The sequence below is a fragment of the Arvicanthis niloticus genome, chromosome 4, assembly GCF_011762505.2.
Source record: "Arvicanthis niloticus isolate mArvNil1 chromosome 4, mArvNil1.pat.X, whole genome shotgun sequence".
Lineage (NCBI taxonomy): Eukaryota > Metazoa > Chordata > Mammalia > Rodentia > Muridae > Arvicanthis > Arvicanthis niloticus.
In genome coordinates, this window is record NC_047661.1 from 74,442,778 (window position 1) to 74,459,571 (window position 16,794).

Here is a 16,794-nt window from a genome sequence, read left to right on the forward strand (position 1 = left end):
TTCAACTTGTTTTATTTTGTTTTTTTTAAAGTTACAGAACTTTATAACGAATTGCCATCACTAGACATCACTTTCTAGCAAAAATTCAAAAATATCACCCACTGATTCTTTCGGATAGTTCTGACAACCAAAGGCAAAAATCAAACATGGTAGCTGTGGCCATTCCATTTAATAAAGCTCTCCAATTTTGGCTAAACAACCGGAGTTCCTGAGACCTAAGAAATTTGGTTCTCACAACCAAAGTAACTTGTTTTTATACATTCTTGCTCTCCGTGTCCTTATCGACCCCCCAATAATGGAGATTTTTATCAACCTTCTGACATTTTTAACTCACCTTATTCCCCAGCTACGACTAGACAACCACTTTCCAACCCTGTAACTGCCGTCTGTGGTTCTTGGACCCTAGAGGGCATCTACGTAGGTCTTTTCCCGAGTAAAGCCCGAGGTCGGTCCCTTATCTTCTCGCTGATCACAGTATCAGAGAGCAAAAGACCAGATGCTCCAGAGGCAGCCGAGCGCTCGGGCTTTCATCCTGCGGTCCCTTTAAGAACAGAACCCTTTCCAGACCCGCAGACCTAACCGACCCCAGTTTTAACCGAAACCTAACCTGGACTTCCCCCTCTTGACTCAAATAAGACTAACTTTGGATTTTCCCTCCCCTCTCGACCAATCAGATTCTGTTACCAGGCAGACTTTCAATGCCATCGTCTTGGAAGCAGCAACGGCCAATCACAGAGCAGGCCGTGAGTGTATCCAGGCAGATCGCGGCTGGCACAACCATTCAGAAAAAGGAAAAATAAAAGCAACGCAGGAGCCCGCCGACTGGGCACTGTGGGGCTGGGCTGGAGCAGAGGTAGCCACGGGGTAGTTTCTCTTTCTCTCTTACCTATCTAATGTCCGTGTTGGAAGGGGACGGTTCCGAGGTAGGAGGGGCAACAGGACTGGGGAGCCAGCAGGACCAGCTCCTTGCCCCTGCGCACGTGCCCGAATCTGGGACCCTGTTCCCCGCAGGGTTTCCTGCGCCCAGTCCCCGGAGTTCGGATACCGAGCCCCCGCGGGCCAGCACCTGGGGATGGGGAGGAGGGGTCCGAGGGGAGTGGGGACGCCTCGGGGTGGGATGTCGTGGGATGACGTAGAGTCCGCGCCACGGCAAGGGGGGCGGCGGGGGAAGCCGTGGCGAGACTCAGTAATGTGAACTTGGGCCCAGTTTTTTTCAAACCTGGAAAGGCCGAGTATGTTTGTATCCTTTCCGACCTTCCAGGCAAAATCAATGGCGAGGCGTCTATTAGAGGATCGGAGAACTTTGGCTTGTCGTTATAGGTGTTTTGGGTTTTTTTTGGGTGGGGGGGCGGTGTTGCAGCACTGGAAGAAATTGTAAGATTTCTTTTAACATGAATTTCTCCACCTCATCCCTTCCCGTAACAGTTTTCCAGATTTGGGAGTCTTCAAAAGGTGGGACATATAGAATGGAGATGTCAGAGATCTCTTTGGGGTATACAAGGGCCCGATAAAGTAACGGAATAATTCTAATTTTAGAGAAGGCAAGTGGTGAGGAAAACCACTGGGGGAAGCTTTGCTTCTGTTTGTATTTCTGGGTATTGACAAGAGGACTGGTCTCTGGGAGAAAGGAAGCTTGGTGGGAGTTAAATCCTCCTATCTCCTCTCAGCTCTAGTCCTCATGCTGGGATGGCAGAAGATAAACCTGATGCTAAGAGCCCCAAGACTGGGGCAAGGCCCCAAGGTGGTGCTGAGGCTGGGGAACCTACCACCCTTCTCCAAAGGCTCCGAGGTACCATTTCGTAAGTAATTGTCTCTGTCTCCAAACCCTGTTCCAGACCCAGCTGTAGATCCTTGTTGCTCTTCACTCCTCCCTCAGGCAAGTGTTTAAGAGCAGGCTGAGGTCTGTGGTTGGTAGCTGTTTGGTCCTTTTTCAGTCTCTAGCAATCAGACAAAGGGATGGGGAAACCTTGTGACCTCCAGCTTTCTCTTCTTCTCCACAGCAAGGCCGTGCAGAACAAAGTAGAGGGAATTCTGGTAAGCATGTTGGGAAGGGACAATAGAGGAAGTGGCATTGCTGAGGGATAAGGGTGATGTTGATGTGGGAGAGGTGGTGCTGCCCACGTGTGAGCATCCTACTTTAGCCTTCTGTGACCTATGTAGAAGGAGATGGAATCAGACCCAGTGCCCTCCCCTTTCTCCCTTTCTCTCCATGGCAAGCCCATAAGGTTCTCAGCACAATGAGCACCCAACCTCAAGTCATTTCTTAGGTCACTTTTCATTCTGACAACCTAACATAGAGTCAGCTGGTATGGTCAAGATCAGAAGACCATTCACTGGGTCCATTGCTTCATTTCTCCAACCTCTGTTCCCTTTTGCCTCAGCAAGAAGTACAGAAGTTCTCAGACAACGACAAGCTGTACCTCTACCTTCAGCTCCCTTCAGGGCCTAGCATTGGAGATAAGAGGTACTTTGGTGGTAGTGTTTTATACGCCACAGATTCTGATTTGGAGTCTCACTGTATTGAGTCAAAAAGTCGGAGATGAGGAGGCTGGAGGGATGACTCCGGTTAAGCACACTGGTTGCCCTTGGCAGAGGACCTGGGTTGAGTTCCCAGTACCCACATGGTGGCTCACAGCCATCCCTAACTCTAGTTTGAAATCTGACACCAGTCTCTGAGCTCCATGTATTCCAGGTGCACATGCACATATGAAGGCAAAATACTCATAACAAATAATAATCTTTTTTAAAAAGTTATCAAAAAGAAGTAGGAGATGCATGGCTTACATTCTTTATCAAGAAGTGAGGCCCTAGCCGGGCAGTGGTGGCGCACGCCTTTGATCCCAGCACTTGGGAGGCAGAGGCAGGCGGATTTCTGAGTTTGAGGCCACCCTGGTCTACAGAGTGAGTTCCAGGACAGCCAGGGCTACACAGAGAAACCCTGTATCAGAAAAACCAAAAAAAAAAAAAAAAAAAAAAGAAGAAGAAGAAGAAGTGAGGCCCTTGGCTTGATGTAGCAGGGAAAGGTGGATCTGGGACAAACTGATTTGGTCTGGCACCATCGAAGTAATGCTTGTCCCTTTTACTTGTCTTACAGCTCAGAGCCAAGTATACTCAGCAGTGAGGAGTATATGTATGCCTATAGGTGGATCCGCAACCACCTGGAAGAGCACATGGACACCTGTCTGCCAAAGCAGAGCGTCTATGATGCCTATCGGTGTGTAAAGAAAGCGGTGCCTTGCTAGAGTATGACCCTTGAATCCACCAGTAGACTTCTCAGGAATATCTTGTCACTCTCCCCTCTGCCCACTCAGAAAGTACTGCGAAAGCCTTGCCTGTTGCCGTCCACTCAGCACAGCCAACTTTGGTAAACTCATCAGAGAGATCTTCCCTGACATCAAGGCCCGAAGACTTGGTGGTCGGGGCCAGTCCAAGTATCCTTGACTGAGAGATGAGGCCCGGAGGACCTGGGGAGGAGAGGGACCTTATAGAAACAGCCTGACTTGCCTACAAGGCTTCAATTTTGGCTGCTCCTTAACTTGGATCAGATATTGCTACAGTGGCATACGAAGGAAGACCTTGGTATCTATGCCACCATTGCCTGGACTTGACTTGAAGGGATCTGAAAGTGTAAGTAATGACCTTCCAATGCTAATTTTCTACCCCAGGTAAAAGACAGAGGCCTTTAGGACTCATTTTAATGGCTGGGAAAACCACAGTCATTCATACATTGCTTCTGAGGGACCTTCTGCCTTCCCTGTGGGGGAAGTATGGGAGGAAAAGAAGTTTTGTTTTTGAGTCTTAAATGGGTAGGACTGCAGGCTACTCCTGTCCTCAGTCTGGTCTCTGCTTTAGTCAGTAGTAGAGTCGAGAGACAAGCACTTTAGTTCAAAATCTGCTTATCTCTCTCTCCATTCCAGCCAGAAATGGGCCCAGAAGTAAGCCCAGCACCTCGGGATGAACTGGTGGAAGCAGCCTGTGCCCTGACTTGTGACTGGGCGGAGCGGATCCTGAAGCGGTCCTTCAGCTCCATCGTGCAGGTGGCCCGGTACCTCCTGCAGCAACACCTCATCTCTGCGCGCTCGGCACATGCTCATGTGCTTAAGGCCGGGGGGCTTGCTGGTGGGTGCATCTGCTCTTGTGTCAGAAATCTTCACCCACTTTTAGTTTTCGTTTTTTATTTTTGGAGAGGATGGACTATAACACCTCGGCTTCGAGCAATCCTCCCACTGTACACTGATTCCATCTCTACTCTCAGGCCTTCCAGAATACAAGGGCAGACACACTTTGGATTGCCTTCTCTCCCTGGTGATCCTTTCTGTGTGGGTGGACAGGAGTGCAGGCCAGAGGCTATCCGCCACGGTCACTCCTCAGGATCCTCACTGGGACCTGAGAACTAGGATGGCAGGCCAGTTCACCAGGGATTTCCCTGGTTGTCACCTCCTCAGTACTGGGATTGATTACAGACAGGCATACCACCATGCCTGGTTTTTTACGTAGGTACTGGAGTTGGAACTCAAGCATGCATTCCCTGGGTCCCTCCTCACCCTTACCTTATTATCATCTCTGGTCTCTGCAGAAGAGGATGAAAGAGCCCCTCGAGAACGGTCATCATGTAAGTCCAAGAATGGTGTAGAGAATCTAGAAGGTGGAGGCCCTAAGAAACCAGAAAGACCAGCCCAGGTAAGGCAGCTGATGCCTCTGGCTTTGTGCTGAGGGCTTGGTGGCCCCTTCTGTCAGTGACGCTCCTAAGTCTTCACTTCTCCTTTTCTTCCTGTGCTCAGCCTTTATTCTTATGAGTTATTTTTAGATTTATTTTGTGTGGATGAATGTTTTGCCTGTTTGCATGTATGTGTACCAAGTGTGCCTGGTGTCCAAGGGGAGAAGAGGACTCTAGATCCCCTGGAACTAGAGTTCCTACTGTGAGCCGACTGCCTTGTGGGTGCTGGGATCCTCTACAACAGATTCTCCTAACTCCTGAGCCTTTTCTCCAGCCTCTGGATTTACAGTCTTTATACCTTACTGTGGCTCTGTTTGCATTGTAGCCTCCTAAAGAGCTAGAAGCCCGAGCTGGGACTGACCCCCCAGGACATGCAGAACGGAAGAAGAGTGTGATTGACAGCTCAGTTCCAGCAGCCAGTAAGCCACAAGTTAATGCCCTTGTGGCCCGACTGCCTGTGCTCCTTCCGAGAGCACCACGATCACTTATCACACCCATTTCAGGAACTCTGAAAGTAGCTACGCTGCCCCTGCCCACTAGGGTTGGAGGACCCCAAGCAGCTGTGCCCATCATTAATATGATCTTACCACCTGTTCCTACTTTGTCAGGTGCTGGGCCTGGGCCTGGGCCTGGCCCTGGCCCTGGCCTTGGGCCTAGGTTTGGGCCAGGGCCTGGGCTTGGGGCTGGACCTAGGGCTGGGCCTGGGCCTGGGCCTGGGCCAGGGCCTGGGCTTGGGGCTGGGCTTGGGGCTGGGCTTGGGGCTGGGCTAGGGCTTGGGCCTGGGAGAGTTCCACCTAGAGCACCCATTCTGCCTCGTGGTACAGAGAACAGGGAGGTAGGCATAAGTGGCGACCCAAGACCCCATGACAAGGGTGTCAAAAGGACAGCTGAAGTGCCTCTGAGTGAGGCCAGTGGGCAGGACCCACCAGTTAAAGAAATGAAACATGAAACAGAGGATACAGTAAGTGAAGCGAAAAGGAAGCGGGGACGCCCTCGAAAAAAGCCAGGAGGGAGTGGGGAGAGAAACGCTACTCTGGAGAAGTCTGCAGCTGCTGTGAACTCTCCACGATCCCCAAGGTTACTCTGGGAGACATGGAGCTCAAAAAGAGAAAACAACGTAGTTGGGAGACCAGGAAGACCAGGGCCAGTGGGTGAAGCTGAGCAGGAAACAGTGCTTGCTCAAGGTCAGGAAGATGGTGCTGTTTCAAAAGGAGAAAGAAGCTTGAGTTCCCAGGAAGCCAAAGAAGCAGAAGATAAAATTCCTCCTTTTACCTCAAAAGTGAGTGTTATCAAGGGCAGAATTCAAAAGGAAGCTCTTCAGTTGGTAAAGGGAGAAGCTGATGCTGCGACACAGGGCGACAAAGGGTTAAAGGGGCGTGTACTTCAAAGTTCCCTAACCCATGAGCATAAAGACCCCAAAGCAACACCTCCATGATTCACAGATAGGTATGTGGGGAAAGAGTGGCCATGTTCATGTGAGCTCTGCCAACCTGCCTGGTAGAGGCCCTTCACTGCGCCTGCCTTCCATCCAGCTAGTCTTTCCCTCAAGGAACCCACCCATTGGCCTGGCTTGTATCGTGCCTCACGGCTGCTTCAGGCCTTCCTAGCTCAGTACTGTGGCTTTAATACAAATAGTAGATCTGCAGTGATTTCCTATATCCCTGTGCTCTCCTGGGGGATAGGGTAAGTATGAATGTAGGTTAGGGCTATCCTGGCTTCTAATTATAGGGAACTCAACTCAAAACTCACTAAAGATAAAAGCAGTGTATCAGCTGATGAAGTTGCAGAGTCAAGAGGCAGTCCTGGCTCCAGGTGAGGCTTGATCTGACTGCACACTGTGTTTTTCTACTTCACATAATGTAAAAGCATCCTTAATTTGGACCACTTCACAGCTGCCAACACTCCCAGGCTTCTGTTTGACCATTATATCTAAGCAGAAAGAAAGGGTATCATTGTGCCAGGAATCCTAGCAAAAGCCCAAAGATTTGCCATAATTAACCAGCCTAGGTCAGGTTCACCCTTGACCAATTAGTGTGGCCAGAAAGATGTTTATGCAAATGTGTCTCTGCATGTCATGGACCACCTTTGGGGGAAGGGTGCAGTCAGCCTTCTCACAATCCCAGATTCCCCAGATGGAGACCTGGGTGGAGGATGGGAAAGTTGCTGGGGAGCAGCTTACGAAAACTTAGGTGTGTTTTAGCTTGCTAGGCTGGGGTGAGCTGTACTGCTGCCTTTCCCCCTGAAACTTGCCTCAGCTGTAACTTCTTATCTCATTGTAGACTGGGAAGGACGGAGAAGGAAGCCATTCTCTTTAGGCTCTTAATTCTTACAGGACAGCTTTCCCACCTGTCTCCCAGAACAAGCTCCTTTTAGGGTCTGAATCTTATTTTCTTCGCAGCCCTGTTTCCTACCTCCCAATCTAGTACCACCTTCTCAGAGGACATGAATGCCACCCCCCCCCCCCAAGTCATTTCATTACATTCATTCTGCATCCACCAGATGTCATGCTCTTGTCATACATGTGTCAGGACCTAGCCAGGACTGTGGGGTTAGGCTGGATTAACAGAGGAGGTGGTACTGATGCTGCAAGTCAGGGAGCACCAGCAGGAAGGATGCAGACACTCCAGATGTATCCTTGGGAACAGCAGGAAACCAGCCCATATTAGAGGACTTACTCCACCCTCCCCACAGGATAGCTTCTTGTCAGGGAATCTTGGTTTTATTCCCAAGAAATAGATTTTCTTTCAGGGAGATATCACCCATTTATCCATTTATTTCCATGAGAGAAGATTTTTTAAAAATATAAGTAATATTTGATATCTATGAAATATGTACTATATCTAAGAAATATGTACTATAAATTATGAAATGCAATGAGTATCTATGACCCATCATTCAATTTATACATTAAAAATATTAGGTTTTTGCCCCCTTGCCTGGCCTCTTTAATTTTATGCTCATTAATCACTTGTTTATATATATTGGCCATGTGTGTATATATTCTTTAAGAATGTATTATTTTGTATTGCTTGTATTTTTAGCTTTACAAAAATGTTGTACTATGTTCCTTGAGGTCTGCTTTTTTTGCACTTCATCATTGTTCCTGAGACTCCTCTGTTGTGATTGCTATGACTTGTTCATTTCAAATCTGTGTAATCTCCGGCAGGCAGCTTCTTCAGCCACTCACCTGTGAATGACATCTCGGCTGCTTGCAGGCTTTTGTTATTATACACAATGCTGCTATGAACATTCTTGTATATGAGTGCCTTTGTTTTTAGTAAGATTTCTAAAGAGGTTTCTAAAGATGGTCCTGAATGGTCCTTTTGGTCTGTGTACCTCTGAGCTGGGGACTGTTGCCTCTTGTCTTACTTTATGGAAGAGTTTACATCATATAGAAATGAACTGTTCTTGAATGTTTGATTAAAAACTCACCTATAAAGCCATCTGAGCCTTCTGTTTCTTTGTGAACATATTTATTTTTGTTTTGTTTTGTCTTTTTTCAAGACAGGGACTATTAGGTAGCTTTGCTGTCCTGGAACTCGCTGTGTAGACCAGGCTGCCTCTGCCTCCAAGTGCTGGGATTAAAGGTATGCACCACTGTGTGCTTTTTGTAGGCATAATTTTAACTACTGGTTCAAGTTATTTAATAACTATATATACTATTTGGGCTCCTAAGTCATTTTTCCAGTTTAGTGTGCATTTCATGTCCTTTTTGTTTCCTTTTTTAAAAGATAGAATATCACTGAATATCCTTGATAGGTCTGGAACTCACTGTAGATCAGGCTGGCCTCTACCTCCAGAGTGCTGGGACCAAGGCATGTGCCATCACCACTGGCTCATTTTTCAAACACGAATCTCATGTGTTCTCTTTGTCTTTTCATTTCTGCTACTTACTGTGTCATCCTTCTCTTCCTGAGTCTACTGTACCAGAAAGTTTAGTTGTAAATCTGCAGCTGCTACTACTGTGTGCTCTGTGGAGCCTCTCTTTTATTGTCTGTATCATGAAGCATCCATACTGTTCCCTACTTTTGTAAGGTTTGGTTTTATGTTCCATATAGTTAGTATCTCTTTTTTCAAGACAAGTTTTGTTTTTTTGTATCCCAACCTGCATCAACATCACTGGGTAGCTGAAGATCACTTTGAACTTTTGATCTGCCTGCCTCTACTTTCCAAGTGCTAGGATGACATGCCCACCATGCCCCACTTCCGCAGTGCTGGGACTGGATCTGAGGGACTCATGCATGCTAGGCAAACTACCAACTAAACTACATAGACTGTCCCTTTATGTATGTATTTTGTTTTATTTTATTTGCATTGGTGTAATCATGTCAGATGCCCTGGAACTGGAGTTACAGACAGTTGGGAACTGCCACGTTGGTGCTGGGAATTGAACATGAGTCCTCTGGAAGGCAGCCAGTTGTCTTAACTACTGAGCCATCTCTTCAGCTCACCCTGTCCCTTTTTAGACAGCTGGTTTCATCTATAGGATGTCTTTTTGTTTAGATTTAACTTGGTTTCTTTGTTGTTTTTCTTTTTTCTTTTCTTTTCTTTTCTTTTTTTTGTTTTGTTTTGTTTTGTTTGTTTGTTTTGTTTTTCGAGACAGGGTTTCTCTGTGTAGCCCTGGCTGTCCTGGAATTCAGGCTAGCCTCGAACTCAGAAATCCACCTGCCTCTGCCTCCCAAGTGCTAGGATTAAAGGCGTGCACCACTACTGCCCTGCACTGTTGTTTTTCTTTTTCTTTTTTTTAAAGAGGACTCAAGGCAGTCTTCCATCATCAGCTTCCTGAGTGCTAAAATTATAGATGAGAGCCGTTGTACCTGGCTTCAGGCTTTCTTCTGTTCTAAACCTCCACCCTAGTTGGAGCTGAGGATCATATGGTAGGAAAACACTGAGGAATATACTCAGGGTTTTGGGGGAAAGAGGGGAGTGGAATTGTTTTGTTTTGAGATGGGTATGGTATATACCTCAGGATGATCTAGGAAGTCACTGTGTAGCTACTAACTTGTGATCCTCCTGCCTCAGCTTCAAAAGTGCTGGGATTATAGGTATATGTCACATATCCAATTGTTTTAAAACTCTACTTTTCCACAACCCAGGAGGTTTTCTATGCCATTGCAATATTTTCATTATTTAATTTTTAAAACATTCCAATTACTTTCATGAATTTGTGTATGTACATGTGTGCACATACATGTAGAGAGCTGAGCTTGACAGTAGACATCTTCCTCAATGGCTCTTACCCTACATGTCAAGGAAGAGTATCTTGTTGACACAGAGTTCCATGTTTTGAGCTTGTCTGGAAATCCCTGATCCTGCCTCCTATATGCTGGTATTACAGGTTGGTCTTCATGCCCACTGAGCTTTGGAAACTCCAGTCCTCAGACATAAACACCTTTTGCCATCTCCAAAGCTCCTTTTATGACTTGTTTTCTTGTGTATGTGGTAGGGGTGATCAAACTAGGACTTTATAAATGCTCTACCACTAGGCTCTAACCCTAGAGGACTATGAATAAATGCTCTACCACTAGGTTATAGTCCTAGAACTTTGTGAATGAATGATCTATCACTAGCTATAACCCTAGCACTTTATGAGTTATTTTTAAAGTTTTATAAATTTCCAAATTTGCATTTATCCTTTTTGATGCATATTTTTAACTTTATCATTAATGTTCAAATAATATGTCTCTGAAGCAGGGTATGGTGCCTTCATACCTATAATTCCAGCACTTGGGAGGCTGAGGCAGGAAGATTACAAGGTTGAGGACAGCCTGAGCTATAGAGTAAGTTCCAAGCTAGCCTGAGCTGCAAGTGTGAGACCATTCCAGAAAACTCACCAAACAAAGCCAGGTATGGGTACAGGCCTATAATCCACCCTTGGGAGGTAAAGCAGGAAGATCAGAAGGGCCAGCTTCAGCTACACAGTGAATTTTAAGCCAGCCAGAGCTACCGGAGACCCTAACTCAAATACACACAAGACAAGGGTTAGGGGGTGGATGTAGGGGGAGGGCATGGAGCACAGAGATGGTTCAGCCGTAAGTTCAGTTCCCAGCACCCATGTCAACGGCTCACAACTACCTAAATTCCAGCTTAAGGGATCCAGTGCCTCTAGCCTATTTATGTACTTGTGTGTGCGTATGCGCACAGACATACAAAATTTAAAATAAGTTTTAAAAGATGGAATAATCTGATATATATATATTTTAAAACAACCCTTATTCAAAACCTATAAATACACAACGTGTCTTTGGTATCAATTCTTTTAAATTGGAATTTTTATGTTTTATAACTTCAGTATCTAAATCTGTCATGGTCTCTGATTCCTCCTGTCTGTGGTAGCTCATATACTCAGATATTTTGTACTTTGGAGTTTTGAATGCATGTTTTATCAATCTACAAAAATCCTTAGGGCCTAAATTTGAGATACTTCCCCACTGGCTTCTGCCAGAGCATACATCCAGCCTAGAGACAAGCTGGCCCTTCTGAGAGCCCAGCTTAGTGGGCAGTAGCTTAGTGGTACAGAGTACCTACTACATGGTTGACCCAGGATTCAAGTGAGGGGAAGTCTAGGTTTAACCAGGCGTCCCAGTCTTCAGAGACCTATGGTTTTGACTTCACCACGCTGATTTGGGCACTGTCCCCAGGGAACCTCCATCTCCTGCACGCTGCTCATCTTTATGTAGCTTTCAGCATAATGTCATTTATTTTCTCCTCAAATGTTCGTCCTTACTTTCTGATGAACTCAGCAACATGCTAACAATTATGTGATAGCTGTCACAGATCCAGAATCTAGCTGTCTTTTGGTAGCAAGCTCTATGCTGTCAGAAGTTATGTCCATGAATATGATTCTCGTGTTTCCCCTTGTTTCTTGAAGTGCTAGGTACTTACAAAGCTGGTTCACTTAGGCTCTGTCTTCAGACATTCTAGCTGGGAAGACCAACAGGTAAATATGTTGGCATCAGAGTGTCAGTTTTCTGAGAACTAAGCACAGAGCCACTGAAGCCCTAGGAACAGCATACAGACCAGTCAGGGATCAGAGATGACTTTCTAGAAGAGGCAAGCAGGAGGCGGTAGGATGACTGTAACTCATAAAGCAAGGACAGAATGAGGCTTACAGGAACCAGAAACCACGCTCCTAACTGTAGCTCCTAACATACACCTACATGTGAACACAGGCATCAGCAGGGCTGAGTTCTCTGGGAAGGCAGCATGGAAAGGGCAAGCAAGCGCGAGCTAATGAAGCCTTTAAGGTGAAGAGGTGAAAGCAAGGACCGTGTTCCAGGAGAAGCAAGCTTGTGGCATGGAAGTACAGCGTGGTAGAATCATATGAGGAACATAAACTAAACTCACCAGACTTGGTGGCAAGTGCCTTTGCCCACTGAACCATCTTAGTAGCCTGATTTGCAGGTGTTTAAAATAGCTTTTCTAACCCATTTTCAAATGTATCTTGGGGCTGGAGAGATGGCTGTCAATAAAGTGTCCATTGTACAACCATGAGAGGCTGAGGTTAGATTCCCCAGCATCCACCTAAACGCCAGGCAGTGTAGCATACTTCCAATATCATGGCTGGGGGAGTAGGGCAGAGACAGGATCCCTGAAGCTCACTGGCTAGCCAGTCTTGCTAGATCGATGAGCACCTGGTTCAATTAGAGACTACCTTCAACAAGAAATACGATGGAGGGCAATCAAGGAGGGCACCCAAAGTTGACTTCTGACTTCTCCCATGCACACACACCTGCACATACACCTACATGTGACCAAGAGTATACCACGCACACAAAACACGTGACATAAAACAAGTGACCCTTCAATGTTTGAGCAACTCAGTTTACTACATAAACGGCTAAGATGGGGAAGACTCCCAGTTGGCCCCTCTGTTACTCTAAAGTTCTTTACAATTCCAGACTCCCAGTTCCCATCCCAATACTTCCTTCAGGGGCCGTTTCTCATTTTAGCCTTCTTTCCACTAAACCAAGACCAAGCTAGCATGTCTAGTTCATGGTCTCAAATAAATGATTCTATTATTTTTGTGGCTAATTATAAATTTCATGTAGAAATTAAGGCAAATTCATGCTAAATTGTATTAGGATGTATGTGATGTATTAATTGTATTGATGCCATGTGTCTTAAGTGGCTTTGTGTATGTGATGAGGGTAGATCCCAGGGCGTGTACAGGCTTGGCACACACCTACCACTCAGCTACAGCCTCAGCCTTTGTCTCAGTACTTGGTTTGTGTTTGCACGCATATCCATGTGTGCGTGTCCAAGTCATGTTCAATGTGTTCCTAATTCCTCTGCATCTTATTTTTTTATTGATATAATTAATTTTAGTCATTGTCACACACCCTCATTCCCCCCTCTTCCTCATAACCCTCTGTGGATCCTTTCTCAGTAAGTTTTCTCCTGCTCCACATCATCTTTCTCTGCGTGGCCTCTGAGTTTAACTAGGGTTTCTGAGCAGGTGGGAAATAATTTACTGGCTTAAGGGTAAATGAACAGTTTTGAGACAAGGTCTTTTTGTGACCCTGGAGCTCACTAATCAGTTAGATGGGCTGGAGAACAAGCTCCAGGATCCACCAATCTCCACCTTCCCTGCATTGGGGTTCCAGGTGTGTGTCAACCATGTATGCTACCATGTGTGCCACCCCGGATGTCCTAGGGATTGAACTCAGTGCTTTGTTTGCAAGCATTTGACTGAGCTCAGGTGTTTCTCATATAGTTCTCTGTAGCCTACTTCACCTGAAAACATGCTGATTCCGTCTGTGAGATAAAGCTAAGCCTTTTAAATAAATAGATGAATAAACAGTTTTCCTTTCATTTTCTTTTTTTAAGACAAGGTCTTAACTCTGTATAACATGAAACTCCTTATGTAGACCAGGCTGGCCTCAAATTCACAGAGCTCTGCCTGCCTCTGCCTCCTGAGTGTTGAGACTAAAGGTGTAAGCTGCTACACTCAACCACAGGTTTGTGTGTTTTTTTTTGTTTTTGTTTTTGTTTTTGTTTTTGTTTTTTTTTAAGTATTTTACTTATGTGTTTGTACCTGCAAACCACAGTGCTTGAGTACAAGTTAGAGGACAACCTGGGGACATCACAATGTGGGTCTCAAGAATCAGACTCACGGCCGGGCGGTGGTGGCGCACGCCTTTAATCCCAGCACTTGGGAGGCAAGAGGCAGGCGGATTTCTGAGTTCAAGGCCAGCCTGGTTTACAGAGTGAGTTCCAGGACAGCCAGGACTACACAGAGAAACCCCGTCTCGAAAAAACAAAAACAAAAAACAAAAAACAAAAAAAACAAAAAACAAAACAAAAATCAGACTCACATCATCAAGCTTGGTGTCAAGTGCTTCTGCCCACTGGACCATCTTACTAACTGTATGGTGTTTATTTATCTTTTTTTAAAAAAAAAATAGTGTTTTTATTTATTCTTTGAGAATTTCATACAATATATTATCATAGTTTGCCCTCCTCGATTCCTCTCACATCCTCCCTCACCTTGCTCCCCATGCAATTTCTCAAACAACAAACACACAGAGTCCAATTTGGTTTGGCTGACTTCTAAGAATGGGGCCTGCCCAGGAGTGTAATTGGATATACATCACTCTATTAAAATAACTGATTCTTCCTCTCCCAGTGACTATCATTTGAGAAGAGCTTCTTGGTTGAGTGAGCCTTTGTGCCCACATCCCCACCTCCAAGCTGGGGTTACCTCTGGCTTTAGCAGGTCTCATGCATGCTGTCATAGTCTCTTTTGAGTTTATTTGTGCATCTGCTGTGGAAAACACTGGTTTCTAAAAGTCATTGACCACCTCTGGCTCTTAAAAATCTTTCTGCACTCTCTCTACAGAGCCCTGAGCCCTGAGGGAAGAGATACAATAGAAACATTCCATTGAGGGCTGAGCAGCAACATCTCTTAAGAGTGAAGAGAAGACTGGGAATACAGCTTATGGTGGAGCATTTGTGTGGCATGCATAAGCCTTAGACACACAAAAGCAAAGGGAGAGCTACCCACTATGTAAATCAGTATAGAAGTTCCTCAAAAAGTACTGCTACTACCCACTGAGTTCCAGGACTTTACATAGTTCCTGTCTCAAAAAGATTGAATGATAGATAGATAGATAGATGTACCACATATGATGATTCAGGCTTTAATTCTAGTTCTCGGGAGGGAGAAGCAGGCAGGTCTCTACAGTTTGAGGTCAGCATAGTCTACATAGTTGGCCAACCTAGCAAGACTCTGTCTCAAACACGCGCACACAGTGTTCACAAGGTAGAGATGAGATATTTGTTTACTGGAAAGATGATGAATGCCAATCTTAGTTTTATCACTTGCCATGTGACTTTATTTTTTATCTCCCACATCGTATGTGTGTGTGTGTGTGTGTGTGTTACATGCCCATGGATGCAAGAAAAGGGTGTCAGATTTCCCTTGGAAAAGTTTTCAGCCACCTGACACCTGAAGTCAGTGCTAGGAACCACACACTGGTTCTCTACAAGAACAGCAGGCATTTTGCAACTGAGCCATCTCTCCTTACCATATGGTTTTATGATTATTATTTTGTATATATGGGTGTTGTGCCTGTCTGTATGGCCATGCATAGTGTGCATGCCTGTTGTCTACAGGGGCCAGAAGGCATTGAATCACCTGGAACTGGAGTTATAGAGACTTGAGAATTGCCATGTGGGTGCTGGGAATTGAACATAGGTCCTTTGGAAGAGTAACCTGCACTCTTAACTGCTGAGCCATCTCTCCAGGTCCACCATATGATTTTGAACATTTATTCAATCTAGTTTTTTCAAAGCTTATATTGCAACCCACTACTGCATTGTGAAATCACTTTAGCAAAATGTAAAACATTGTTTCTTTCTTTCTTTTTTTTTTTTTTTTTTTTTTGGTTTTTCGAGATAGGGTTTCTCTGTGTAGTCCTGGCTGTCCTGGAGCTCACTCTGTAGACCAGGCTGGCCTCGTACTCAGAAATCCGCCTGCCTCTGCCTCCCAAGTGCTGGGATTAAAGGCACCACCCGGCTTAAAACATTGTTTCTAAAAGGGAAATAAAATAAGCCCAAAACTATGAGAGTGTTGCATACAAAGTTAGGTATTAGTTCATAAAACTTTTATTTCAGATTACATATGCTCCTATGTTTTCAGTGATCATGGTATAAAGTACATTGCCTGTTTTAAAACGATATTTTAAATGTGTCTGAATGTTTTTGCCTGCATGCATTTATGTATGCCATGTGTACACAGTGCCTGCAGAGACCAGAAGAGAGCATCAGATCACCTAGAGTCACAGGTGGCTGTTGGTACTATGTAGGTGCTGGGAATTGAACCTGGACCCTTCACAAGAGCACTGAGTGCTCTTAACCACGGAACCATCTCTCCAGTTCCAAAATCCACAGTTAAAAAGCCAGGTGTGGTGGTGGTGTTTCTTACAACCCCAGCACTGAGCAAGAAAGGCAAGAGGATTGCTGGGGCTTGCCAGCCAGCCAGCATAGCCTACTAGTGAGTTCCAGGTCAATGAAAGATACTGTCTTAAGACAAAAAACAAAAAAACAAAACAAACAAAACAACAACACAAAAAAAAAAAAAAAAAAAAAAAAAAAAAAAAACCACCAAAAAATCAACCAACCAACCTAACAAACAAAAAAGCAACAATGATAACAAAACCCAAAGTGGATGGCACCTGAGGGAACAACACCAAAACTTGTCCTGTAGTCTCCACAAGTACATGTGTACACCAGCAAACACATGCACTGGTGCACACATAAGAAAAGGTTCAGTGGTGAGGAATTTAGAGAATAGTACAAATAGTATGCTTCAGTGCTGAATATATTTGTCATGGCTGAATATTTGTAAATTAGATTGGAATATAATTTCCTATGCTTTTAATGGTTTTATGATCTGACACTTAAGGATACCAAGGAGAAGCCAAGCAGTCTTCCTGTAATTCTAGCACTCAGGAGGCTGAGGTAGGAGGAGCTCAGATTTGAGGCCAGGCTAGATTACAGAGTGAGATCCTGTTTTGTTTGAGACAGCGTCTCTATATAACTGCCTATCCTGGAACTACCTATGTAGACCAGGC

The 16,794-nt window shown here is 45.2% G+C and overlaps 1 protein-coding gene across 7 annotated transcripts; it reads left to right on the forward strand.

Moving 5' to 3' along the window:
* The first annotated feature begins 716 nt into the window (after positions 1-716).
* On the forward strand, positions 717-8,160 carry Rfx5 (regulatory factor X5). 7 transcript variants are annotated; one of them, XM_034500542.2, is made up of 11 exons: positions 799-923; positions 1,426-1,452; positions 1,668-1,799; positions 2,001-2,034; positions 2,382-2,464; positions 3,095-3,214; positions 3,312-3,431; positions 3,546-3,627; positions 3,918-4,119; positions 4,577-4,680; positions 5,043-8,160. In XM_034500542.2, exons 3-11 carry the CDS (start codon positions 1,687-1,689, stop codon positions 6,150-6,152), a joined length of 1,968 nt encoding a protein of 655 aa, XP_034356433.1. In that variant the 5' UTR covers positions 799-923; positions 1,426-1,452; positions 1,668-1,686; the 3' UTR covers positions 6,153-8,160. The 7 variants fall into 7 exon arrangements, with proteins under 7 accessions (XP_076788983.1, XP_076788980.1, XP_076788981.1 ...); XM_076932869.1 differs by having other exon boundaries at positions 817-853; XM_076932868.1 differs by lacking the exon at positions 1,426-1,452 and having other exon boundaries at positions 717-853.
* The last annotated feature ends 8,634 nt before the right edge of the window (positions 8,161-16,794 follow it).

Coding starts and splice junctions, on each gene's coding strand:
- Rfx5 (XM_076932868.1), top strand. CDS start 1,687: ATGGCAGAAGATAAACCTGATGCTAAGAGCCCCAAGACTGGGGCAAGG. Junction 1,800..2,000: donor AGGCTCCGAGGTACCATTTC/GTAAGTAATTGT, acceptor TCTTCTCCACAG/CAAGGCCGTGCAGAACAAAG. Junction 4,120..4,576: donor TAAGGCCGGGGGGCTTGCTG/GTGGGTGCATCT, acceptor TGGTCTCTGCAG/AAGAGGATGAAAGAGCCCCT.